Genomic DNA, 13,130 nt, shown 5'->3' on the forward strand with positions numbered 1-13,130 from the left:
AATTTAACTCTTTTAGTTTATTTGGTGTTTCTTCTGTGTGAGTGATATAATTAGTAACCTTACTCTCTTCTTTATTATTCTCGTCTTCATTATCTGAATCGGAATTAGATTGCGTATCTTCGGATTCACTTGACAAGAACATTTTGCCTTCAGCCAGATAATTTTCTATATTCTGAACTTTTATGAGTGGTCGACGTAAACACTTTCCAAGTTCTAATCGCATTTTCGTTTGGGCTTAGCTGGCTATGCTGCCCCTTCTGAACTCATTTAGAACACAAATATGTAGAACTATAAACGATTAGCACGATAATCAATTCAACAGAATTACTTTTACTACAACAGAGTGTCTTAATACGAATACTAGATTGTAATGATCTGTAACCCAATTCCGCCAAAATTCAAATGAACCGCCAAACTCAAGAACCGCGAACTTTAAAATAAATAAAATGGCCGAAAATCGTGATCGTCTGAAACGGCTAGGACCTACGTTGTGTTGTGAAGGCGGATGTTCGTTGATACAAAGCAGTGCATCGTCATTTGGGAAGAGCGTACCAACATAAAAAAATAAAAATACACCAGACCAAATGTGGTTTAACTTGTTTTATTCAGACTTTAGAAGCTTGAATGGTTTTGATTTAAATTTTACAGCTAATTGTTCAAGAATTACAAGCATTTGAACAGACGAACTGATCATGTTACAAAATTCTTAATAATCTTTAATGTCAAAAGAAGTCACTTTACAAAGAAACGTTTCGGTACAAAAATGCAATAAACAAATTAACGGAAAGTGAATTACATCAAAAGAACTACAAAAATCTCCCATTCGCTCTGTTGTGAGTGTGATCAAACTACAAAAATTATTTAAACAAAATAACAATGAAAAACAACACACAATTTACCAAGTAAACATATACAAACAATTTATCAATAAACATTAATAAAAGATAATTATTTTCAAAGGCGACACTGTTGTAATTAATTCCAGCCACCCTCATTCACATATGTTCAATTAGTCACATCTCATAACTCTCCCTTAAGACGGAGTGGGGGTGCGACTATTCCGACCACGCATTTTTCTTAGATTTTAGATTTAGTTCTTAAGAGGTACTGATCCGGACTCCAACCCGGAATGTAAATATTAGCAATAAACCACAATTTAAGGAATCTCGCTTTTTCACTAGTTAATCCCCGTAAGCACGACAGAGCCCTTTCTACCGAGCTGTCACCTCGACGTGGTGAAAGGGCCCAGTAAGTTCAATGATTCTGGGGTCGGTTAGGACGGGAGCCGTGCTCCTGGTAGGGGCACCCATGTCTGAACGGTCCCGGTTGAGAATGGAAGCCAAGAACAGCTCAACGCAATCCCAAGGTGTGATCTACCGTGCTCAAGGGATGAATGGCTCTGCGTCAGTGAGTCTTGAACGGTGACCTCCGGATACCAGAGGACCTCCGGTTGTACACAAATCCTCTTACTGCAGCATGCGGAGCTCTACTGCAGCGGACCTCCCTTCTCCGGTACTCGTGGGACACTCATGGACGAAGATTTACATTCAAATTCTAGCAGTGGCAGGGACACGGACTCGAGCTTAGCCGGGGACGTGGACCGCCTCAAAATAATTAAAAAAAACCGCAGTGGTGCGGCAAAAAGACGGGCTCGCAGGGACCGTGCAGCTTCTCAAGCTGGACAGGGCTCAGCGGGACCGTCTAGACAACCAGAAGGACCCAAAAAAGGTAGGGCTCCATACGTGGGGCCTAACCCCAAGGGCTCCTCTGAAAAAACAAGAACCGGGCAGATAACCGGCTCCAAAAGGGGACGGGAATCTACCGGGACCCCTCCCAGCGCGGGTCAACGCGCCAAACGGGCTAAGCCGGCGGACACTTTTGTTCCGACGGTGGCTCCGGCTCTTCAAATGAGCATTTACCCTGAGGGCTTCCCTGCGAGGCAACTCACAAATGCTCATTTTGAAGCCATACAACAAAGGTTGTATGAGGCGCTCATGAGAGCGTCTGAGCAGCCCAGTGAGGATGGGCACATCCCACACCTGGTTAGTGGTAGGCTCCGGCAAGGGGCTATCCACACAGAGTGTCAGGATGAACGAACCAGAGAGTGGTTAGGGCTCGTAATACGGGACCTACAACTCGAAGGTTTGGAACTGAGGTACACACCCTCAGCAGACCTGCCTAAGCCAAGAAAGGCTCTAGTGGTCACTCAGGGGCCTCCCCAGACCCCAGAGCAGATACTGGGCCTACTTGATGCACAGAATCCAGGTCTAGGAGCGCGTAGTTGGGTGATCTACGGCTCTGAACGAGTGGGCTTTAGCTCAACTCGGTTGGTGGTTGGGCTGTGGCAACCATCAATAGAGATGCTACGGAGGAATAACTTCCGAGCATTCTTCATTTTCAACCCGGCAACCGTAAGGCTGCTAGGTAGGGATGAAGCAGCGGGGACCGCTGGCGAGGCGGAACCCGCTAACGAGGGGAACGCTGATTCAGCGGGACCCTCGGAAAAAGCAGAGAAGGATGGTCAGGGGCCTAAGTAGGAACCGACTTTCCTTCCTGCAGCTCAATTTGCACCACAGTGTGGCTGCCAGTGCCTGCTTCAGTAGGCAGGTAACCACGTGGTGCATAGACATTGGGCTTCTACAGGAACCCTGGTTAACAGGGGGGCGGGTAAGGGGCCTGTGCAATAACAAAGGAACTGTGCTTACAGGTCCTAGTGATTGCAAACCAAGGGCTTGTCTATTCATATCATCGGGAATACAGGCACTTCTTCTGAGTGACCTGTGTTCGCGAGATGTGGTAGCGGCCCGGGTGACAGTCATGAGAGAGGGTAGGCAGAGACCATTTGTAGTGTGCTCAGCCTACTTACCATATGATTCACCTACTTTACCACCATCCAGAGAGCTGATGGAGGTAATTGAATTCTGCAAGAAAAGCAACCTGCCTCTCGTGGTCGGATGTGATGCCAACTCGCACCACATAGTGTGGGGGAGCTCGGACATCAACCCCAGAGGAGACGCCATGTTGCAGTATCTTGCCACAACTGGCTTAGATATTCTAAACCAGGGCAACAAACCAACCTTTGTCACAAAGACGAGGAGTGAGGTAATTGATATTACTCTTTGCTCAATAAACTTGGTGCATGAGATAAGAAACTGGCACGTATCGGAGGAGCTAAGTCTATCGGACCACCAATACATCCGGTTTGACATCCAAAGAGATTTGAAGAAGACAGAAGGGTACAGGGACCCGAGGGCGACAAAGTGGGCCTCCTACAAGGAGGCTCTAGCTCTCAGGGTCTCAGGACTCTCTTGTAAAATCCGTCGCAACGACGAAGCGGAGACCCTGTCCAAGGTACTAAGCGAGGCTATTGTGGAGTCCTACAAAGAGAACTGCTCTGTTCGCAGATCTCGTAAGACTGACAGTGCCCCTTGGTGGACCGAAAAGCTTAGTAAGCTAAGGAAAACCGCAAGGAAACTCTGGAATAGAGCAAGACTTGCGGGAACAAACGAGTCTTGGGAGCTTTATAAGAAGGCTCAAAGGGACTTCAAATCTGAGGTAAACCGCAGGAAAAGGGACAGCTGGAGAGACTACTGTGAGCGGATTAACAGCTTTCCGCAAGCAGCAAGACTTCAGAAGGTTCTATCAAAAGACAAGTCTGTCAGTCTGGGGTGTTTGAGAACCCAAACAGGGGACTACACGGTCTCCGAGGAGGATACTCTGAGGCTCCTACTACAGACTCACTTTCCAAACTCCTTGGAATCCAAGGAGGAAGAAAGTATCAACATTGGAAAATGCACCACCTCTCGGGAGGCGTGGAGATTTGCTTCTAAAATCATCACCCACGAAAGGATAAAATGGGCCATAAATTCATTTGCGCCTTACAAGTCGGCAGGTTTGGATGAGATATTTCCAGCTCTCTTACAAAAGGGACTAGATATGCTCACCACACCACTGCTGCACCTATTCAGAGCCTGTCTTGCACTCGGCTACATACCACGTAGCTGGAGGGAAGTCAGGGTAATCTTTATACCCAAGCCAGGGCGTGCAACATATGCCGAGGCTAAAAGCTACAGACCGATCAGCCTTTCCTCGTTTTTACTAAAAACCATGGAAAGACTGATAGACAAACATGTTAGGGAGGAGTTGCTGTGCAATATGCCACTACATCCAAACCAGCATGCCTATCAAATGGGCAAATCCACAGAATCGGCTCTGCATCAAATCGTAATGAAGATTGAATCAGGGCTAACTGGAGGATATTACACTCTTGGAACGTTCCTAGACATTGAGGGGGCATTTGACAATGCAACCTATGACTCTATGGAATTAGCTCTAAGGAATCATGGGGGAAATCAAACATTAATAAAATGGGTCCTAGCCATGTTGACAAACAGATCAATCAACACAAATCTTGGTAAGTGTTGGGTTAAGGTCACCGCTACACAAGGATGCCCACAGGGAGGAGTTTTATCTCCACTTCTGTGGAACTTGGTAGTGGATGACTTAATACATAAACTGCACATGGAAGGGGTCTATGTGCAAGGTTATGCTGATGACATCGTAATCCTTGTTCAGGGCAAGTTTCTTGACTTGGCTAAAGAGCTCACACAAGGGGCTCTAAAGCTGGTCGAGAAATGGTGCACAGGACAAGGACTATCTGTAAACCCTGACAAAACCAGTCATGTAATCTTTACCAAGAGAAGAAAGGATCAATATGTGGCCCCAACACTCTTTGGCAAGACACTAGAAGTTCAAACAGTGGTCAAGTATCTAGGCATCCACCTAGATTCTAGACTCACATGGAGAACTCATGTGCAAAACAAAATTGGAAAAGCTACAGCAGCCCTGTGGGCGTGCAGGAGGACTGTGGGGAAAACATGGGGAATTACTCCCAGAATATTGCATTGGCTGTACACATGTGTAGTAAGGCCAATGGTAGTCTATGGATCCATCGTCTGGTGGGGCGCGACGTCTAGGCTTTGGGCCAAAACTCTTTTGGCTAAAGCTCAAAGATTAGCGTGCCTTACTATAACAGGAGCGATGAAATCCACTCCCACATCGGCCATGGAAATACTGACGGGGCTTACTCCCCTTCACCTCAAAGTGAAGGAGTCAGCTGCGGCGGGATTCCTTAGGTTAAGGTGTACAGGGCAGTGGAAAAATACAACAATGGGCACAGGACATTGGGCTATCGCCCAACTTGTGACAGACATCAACCCCATCTTCAAGATGAGGGAAGATTGTATGGCTCCCATTATTGTGATCAATCACTCATATGAAGTGATAATACCTTCAAGAGAAGAATGGAGTGAAAGAACAAGAGCCATAACTCAGGGGGGCTGGACCATCTGTTATGCAGATGGCTCGGTCTCACAAGAGGGCTCAGGCTCTGGAGCTGTTATTTGGGGCACGGATTTCGGTGTCTCAACATCACTGGGTATCTATACCAGTGTGTTTCAAACAGAAACCTTTGCTGTGATACAGTGTGTTACAGAATGTAATCAGAGAGCTATTGTTAATAAGCACATCTGCTTCTTTACTGACAGCCAAGAAGTCTTGAAAGCTCTGCAGTCATGCAGACATGCGTCAAGACTTGTCAGTGAATGTCATACAGCACTGCAAAATCTGGCAAGGCGCAACAAACAAATTGTGCTTTGCTGAATACCAGGACACACAGGGGTCGAAGGGAATGAAAGGGCTAACCGATTGGCCAAAAGAGGCTCTGCAAAGGGCTTCTTTGGACCGGAGCCGGCTCTTCCAATTCCGAAAACCCTCCAGAAAAACCTCCTGAAAGAGTGGATTGAATCACTCCACAGGGAGGAATGGCAAAAGCTTGAACTGCGACAGTCTGGGCTATTTATTGATGGACCAGACTTAAAACGCAGTGAAGAACTATTGAAACTCTGTAGGAAAGACCTCAGAATATTAGTGGGACTGTTCACAGGACACTGTCCCCTTAACAAACACATGCACACAATCGGTCTCAAGACTGACGACATGTGTAGAGCGTGTATGGAGGACACGGAAACTCCACTACACATATTATGCCTCTGTCCAAATCTTTCTGAACTGAGGAAGGAACATATGGATTTTCATATTTTGGAACCATCTGAGATTCGGGAAGCACCCATAAAGAGCATCCTGGCGTTTGCAAAGACAACAGGGCTCTTATAGGTCGTCCCGTAAACGAGGATTGCACACAATGGGTCAATAGACCTCAGCGTGCGGCTCTTAAAGGGTCTCCTCGGAAAAAAAAAAAAAAAAAAAAAAAAAAAGCACGACAGAGAAACACAACGGCACACAACAGTGGTGTCAGGTGTGTGGGGTTAAAGTTTTTTTTTGTGTGTGTAATTCGTCGAAGTGTATTTCTGTGCATTGTTTTTTCTAATTACTTTGGAAGTCGGTACTCATTAGTACGCATTCGCAGTCCAAGTGAATTACGAAATAAAAGTGCGATAGTGCGAAAAATTTACGGAGATAGTGTCCAAAATTATTTTGGGAAAAGTCGAGTGCTCCAAGTCCATCTACAGAAATTGTGTTCATCTACAAAATCATCAGTCCTACCAGAGCCAACTATAGCTTACGAGCCTACGCCTAGGAATCGTGACGTCACATCAGTGGCCGTACCGCGCTTCGAAAAATGCATTGGTTTAAAGGGAAAGACGCCGTCCGTTCTTCATAAAAAGGCCTCTAAAAACTTCCCACTTGTAAAACTTTTGTAAAATTTTATAAATTATGTTGTGATTTATAATGACAACAGCAAATTTTAAGAAAACAAGCATTTATTCAATCATACATACAATATATAAACCATATTTAAATGAGAAACCAATACACCAGAGCAGATTTTAACAAATCTTTCATCAAAATGTTTAATACACACAACACTGCTCTTGTTAGGTACAAAGTTTTTTCTATTTATACACTGTATCCACTTATCTTTCAGAAGTTTATTCTTTGGAAATTGAAAAATCGACACTTTTTCACTTTTATTGTAATTACTTCTACAATTAGGTACACAGCAACTATTTGGCATTTTGATTAAAAAGGTATTACACCTATTTATTATATGTATGTAGACAACAGAATAAGTAAATCAGTTAATTTACAACTTTGGTCACACACCTTGTTTGCGCGTTCGAAATGAAGCAAGTACTAAAAACATTTTCATGAACATGGGAGTATTTATAAAACCCAGAGAAAATGATGGAAAGGGGTATTTTGTCATATTCTGGGAAAAACATTGAAGGAAGAAATTTCGAGATCCTTCTCAACCCAAAAAGTCAGAAAAAGAGGTAAATCTTTAATATTATTCCGAGAAGATTTAATGTAAACATGAATGCTGAATACGTTTCCAGAAATAGAGAAAAATCTGGTCACATTTTTTTCCATTTTTTGTAGAACTAAGAAATAACATTATTAGATAGGCATAAAAAAGCTTTGGGTCGATGGTCGATGTCCTTTTTAAGAAAAATACAATGGTTTTTGTATTTCATGATTGAAAGGGTGCAAAGTACCTAACAGTACCTAAATATGGGGCTGCTTGTTCCCGCTTGACCTGCCCTAAATCCGGCACTGTTATTTAAATGTCAACTTTCAGCATTTATTACACAAAAAAATTATTTGTAAGGTTTCTAAAAAAATCAAGCTTTTAAAACTATTAACCGTGTCCGCCCCAGTAAAAAGTCACAATAAAAGAAGTAATTCCGTAATATTTTGAGAAGAACATTTAATGATCAGATTCTAAGAACATCCCAAAAATTGTCATTCCAAGCAAAACGCAATTTACAATGTCTAAGTTTGTTAAAATGAAGAAAAAAGACATCTCATTCCCATATTTCCATAAGCTGCAATGGTGACCGTTCGGCCACTGTGCTGACGTCACATCGGGTCTCCGGCCGCTAGGCGTAGGCTCGTAAGCTATAGTTGGCTCTGGTCAAGCCCAAGTTTCATGTAAACGGTTAGTGGTTGAAATAAATTGTCCATTAATAACATTCTTTATCTGTCAAGTATCCTCATTAGTGTTTGAACTTGAAGCGGCTTCTAAAATAGTATAACAAATTCCTTCTGTTTAATTTTAACTGATGCTCCGGATTTTCTCTAATTATTTCTATCGCAAATCACACAGAATTAAATTAATTATTGTGCATAATGCATACATATGGCGGAATTGGCCGTCTGACAAAGCGGCATTAACACTTTAAGCGGTGCTCAGCCTAATAATTTTCTTGAATTATTGCCGCGGGCATAAAGTGTGGGCTAATATCTTCTTTGCATGACATTCATTGCTTTTGAAGAATCCTGTGCCTTCGTGAACACTGAGAAAAGTAAAAAAAATATAATCCGATCCTGTCTCGTTCGTCACCACAGTCAGATGTAATTGACCAAATTTTCAATAGCTAGAAATAAAAATCTATCTAATGTTTGTGACAATAAATCAATTGAGGAACTAAAGCGGTTACAGGTCAGGGCCGTAATATAATTTTTTGAATGAAGATTTATGCGAAATTGAATGTAATTCACTGAACAATTTATCATTCCCTGAAGAGTCGTGGTTTGTATTATTAGGTGGTTTCCTGCCTCGATAACAAAATAATTTATTTTAAAAGTGTCAGAGTTAATTTTATGGTTTTACTACTTCCTTTGTTGCCCGTAAATGACATCATGAATTCTTTTCCAGCAGCTGCAATGACACTGTCTATAACTTGTCATTCATCATATTTAAAATTAAAATTATTCGTTTGGATTAAATTTCTTACAAACAGAGCAAACGCACTGGTGTCAAATATTGCTGAACATAAGGAAATAACAGGAGTAGTGATACAAAGCCGGTTCTAGACCGGAAGTCGTAATCTCGAGCGCCCGTCCGGTGATGTATTGCTGGTCATCTACCAATCAGGCGCACAGATGGTGTCGGCGGCTCTTCCGGCGTATTGCTGGTCATCTGCCAATCAGGTGGCGGGTGATTTAAAAATTTGACACATGGCGGTGCGAATTTGACAGCTGGTGGCGGGAAATTGAAATGTGTAGCCGGTTGGAGGCGCCGCGAGCCGATAAACAGTTCAATTTGCGCGTGCGCGGCTAAACGGCGGGAAATTTAAAAATTTGACAGATGGCGGTGGAAATTTGACAGCTGGCGGCGGGAAATTTGAATTGACAGATGGCTGTAAATTTGACATTTGATCGTTCAAGATGGCGTCTTTAATTGTGACAGCTGGTAGAGGATCAAGATGGCGGTGACGGTTTGGGTGACAATCATAGAGGGCGCTAGAGAGAGAGCAAAAAATTCAAAAAAATTTGAGTGCGGTTCTCGGAAAAAACATGTAAAATAGTTCGTTATTTGGGTGTGGTCATTTGGTCTGATTTCCACGTTTCTCGGAATAACCGCAAACATTGATAACAGACCAAACTAGATGTTTTCAAACAAGACAAAAATTTAAAATAGTTCGCAGGGTATAAACAAGGTGTTTGAGATTTTCAGTCGCTGCTTGTATTTTTTATGAGACTTTTGGTGGGTCGTATGTACGATTTTCTGTAGCGGGATATTTAAAAATGGTGGAGTGCACGCCATCTATCCATCGTGGTGTGGTAGAAATCTGTATTATCGATTAAAAAAATTTCTGGAAATATGTAAAAAGTGTGTGGGCAATGACACTATTATAGCGATCGAGTACCTATACAGGGTCCGGCAACACTTGTGTCCACCCCCAAAATCGTCTTTAATTTTAAAGATAAAATTTTGAAAATTTGCATACACTCATAGTTGACAAAGCTCTAGAAGCCGACGCAAAAATGTATTTTTTATCACTTATAAATTTGGCGTCGCGACGCCTTAAAAGTGTATTTTTTAGTTAATTGTGAAGTTTTATGAAATGAACCTTTAATTTAATTTTTTTTCAATATAAATGTGTTAAAAATATCTCAGTTGACATTTTAGATTTAATGTAAATTGTATTCAAAATTTGAGGAAAAAATGCTGTTTTATCAAGTTAGTTTCCATTTTTATTACGTCAAAATTGTGAACTACGTTTACACCCATCTGTCAACATCTTGTGTCACAAATGACATCTATTCTTTGGTTCGTTTTAGAAGGTAACAAAAGTCTTACTTGGCGAAATTGTCGCTTTGTCGATGTTAATTAACGATTTCTGGTGTCCATAAAGTGCAAAATGCCCGAGTTAATCAAAATTGACCTTCATAAAGGGAATGAAGTGACTTGTGAAATTTTGGTGTAAACGTAGTTTGTCACTGCACCGTCAAAATGTTGAAAACTAACCTGATAAAACAGCGTTTTTTTCGCAAATTTTAAACACCATTTGAAGTAGATTTAAAATAAAAACTCAAATATTTGTATTACAGTTATGTTGAAAAAAAATTGAATTCGCTAATATTACCTCAAAAAACCCAAAAATCGCTAAAAATTAAACTTTTTAGGCGTCGCGACGCCCAAGAAACCGTGATATCAAAACAAATTTTGGTGTCAGCTTCTAGAGCCTTGTCAACTATAAGCGTATGCAAATTTTCAAAATTTTATCTTTAAAATTAAAGACGATTTTAGGGGTGGACACAAGTGTTGCCGGACCCTGTATAATAATAAATTAATGAAAAAAAAAAAATTCTGCAGGTCGTCTAATGTATGCAGGAATCTGCAAATCGATCAACATTAGTAGATGTCATATTTTTAGCGCAAATTTTGAATTCGATAAGAGGTGTGTGAGTGGGTGGTGCGTGCAAATATAAATCCAATTGAACTTCCGTAATTTACAAGTATTCAAAATGAATACGCAAACAAGAGAAGAAGTCAAATCAATTATTAGAAACCGATGGCCCAATCGTAAATTTGTAAGTTTATGATCTTTATATAATATATTTATGTTTTATTTTAACCTATCTTTATCAGTTTGTCTTGGTGTCTCTTGAAAAACTCCCTGAAGATGCTGAAATTCTCAACATATCAGAGTGTGAACTAGGCAGTGTAGGTTGTATAAACAATACATGGGGCCTACATATTTACCATAAGGTGAGTTCCTTTTTTCATATGTTTTCAATTCAAGGAATTTATTTTTGAATATCTTCACAGTATCCTGAGACAATTCGAAGCCGTGGAAGACCACGGAAAAGGAAGCCTTCTTTTCAATTTATTGCTTTGTAAATATATTATATACAAATAAAATTAAATAAAAGTATAAAGTTTTATTTATTATTCAAAATAAAGGGCGTGCAATATAAGCAATAAAGAATTACTTAACTAATTACATATATGAAAAGCGTGTTTGGCGTTTTTTGGTAAGGAGCTTATATTTTTTCTTATTATAGTCGTCGTCGTCGTCGTCCTCATCGTTGCAGTGATCTGTGAGAAAAATATTATCAATATTTCATAAGAATGATCATCAATGTAATGATTAGAATAAATTGAATAATGATCCCCACGAAAGTGAATTAATTTTATTTAAACTAATAAATCGTTTATTGTCAAACGGTGATAAAGCTTTTATTAATTTTAAATGTGCAAAGTGATGTATTTGAATTAAATGTATTCTGTCGTACCCATTTTTAAAGCTGAAATAAACGATAAAGCGATAAATAGCCTGTTCAGAATACGATTTTTCACAATACCTACATTTCATAACTTGAATTTAAATTCGAATCTAACGAATAAATTGTGTTAAATCAATCTTTATGCGGTAAGTGATGTTAATATAGATGTTAGTGTTAAAATCAAGACATTGATATTATTACCTCTATTTTTGTGCTTCAACTTTCTCGACTGTGGCATGTATGAATTTGATCCTGCTGATATTTTAACGAATTTGTCGATTGAGAGAGTTAGAAATAAAATTGAATCAAGTTGCCATCCACTTCCAGACGATTCAAAATTACATGTCTGCGAATGAAAAATTAAATTAATACTAATAATAATAAGACATGTAAGTACTTACTTGGGCAATGAGATTTCGAAATAAAAGCGTCAAAATATCGTGTAGTTTCTCATTCGTTGTTGTTTTCAAAAATATTTTATTTTCAGTAGTAAAGTATTTATTTTCTCCGTTGACTTTATCATCATCATCCGCCAGCCTTAACACATATTTGCTACATAATTCCAAATTAAATTTGAGAGCACCCAATTGTTTAATTTTTTTATGTAACAAATCTTTAATCATATTCATCGAATCAACCAACAACTCGAAAAGTTCCACATGGTTATGGTTGTAGAGAATGTAGGTCTCAACGCGCGATTTGAACGCCAATAATGGCTGTAAAGGAGAAATTAATACCAAAATTTAGTTAAAATAAAGACTACTTACTTTGATTAGAGATAACCTTCGTAGTGGAGCTGATGTTAATGATGATGTTGATTGCTGGTGCTGGTGCTGCTGCAGTCCACTTCCTTGAGGTTGATGATGATGATGATGGGAAAATGCTTGTAGTTTTTCGTCTAGTAAATGTTTTAAACATTGAAGTTGAATAAATTTTGTTTGATTTTTGCGTTTTTCCCAGACAGATTTTGATGAACTCAACAATAGGTTTTTACATTCTTTTGTTGACTTTGCAATTTCTTCATTGATTTCGGTCACATTTTCTTTCGAATCCAAAGAAATATTGTTCAACATGTTTTCTATGTTCTTGATTTGTTCATCCATGCTAGTAGATGATGTTGATGAAGATGCTGATGATGACGATGACGACGACGATGATGATAGTTTCGTTGATTTATTCATGTTTCTCAAATTCAAAAACGTTGGCCTTTTCTGCCTTACCAACGTCTTTCTGCCCTCTGAAGATGATACTTGATCCTTTACCGCTCAACAAATAATTTCGAAGCTCGGAATTATCCAAAAAGTTTTGCGCCAAACGTTTTGGTAAAAAGAGATCACCTTTTCCATCAACAGAACAAACAACCGAATTTCCAAATTTTGTTTTAATACACTTTATATTAATAATTTTATACGAATGATCAACTACTAAGTCTTCATTTGCCCGAACACGATTGGGCAATGTGCATGAAGCGGTGTCATTTAATGACTGAAGAGTATTATGATGATTGGAATTCATTTTAATGATTTAAGTAATGCACGCGGACAGTAAAACTAGAATGAAGTGTCTGAAACTGAAATGAATAATAGATCTCC

The 13,130-nt window shown here is 39.9% G+C and overlaps 1 protein-coding gene across 1 annotated transcript; it reads right to left on the reverse strand.

Annotated features, from left to right (window-relative positions):
• Nucleotides 1-11,221: 11,221 nt before the first annotated feature.
• LOC148166041 (uncharacterized) lies at nucleotides 11,222-12,821 on the reverse strand. Its single transcript, XM_088049490.1, has 4 exons — nucleotides 12,306-12,821; nucleotides 11,940-12,254; nucleotides 11,740-11,884; nucleotides 11,222-11,350 (listed from the first exon to the last, which is right to left on the reverse strand). The coding sequence occupies exons 1-4, from the start codon at nucleotides 12,717-12,719 to the stop codon at nucleotides 11,253-11,255; spliced, it is 972 nt and encodes a 323-aa protein (XP_087905616.1). The 5' UTR covers nucleotides 12,720-12,821; the 3' UTR covers nucleotides 11,222-11,252.
• Between the last annotated feature and the right edge of the window lie 309 nt (nucleotides 12,822-13,130).

This window comes from Gnatocerus cornutus, unplaced genomic scaffold (genome assembly GCF_029298725.1).
Source record: "Gnatocerus cornutus isolate USDA-ARS CGAHR unplaced genomic scaffold, icGnaCorn1.1 ctg00000033.1, whole genome shotgun sequence".
Classification (NCBI taxonomy): domain Eukaryota; kingdom Metazoa; phylum Arthropoda; class Insecta; order Coleoptera; family Tenebrionidae; genus Gnatocerus; species Gnatocerus cornutus.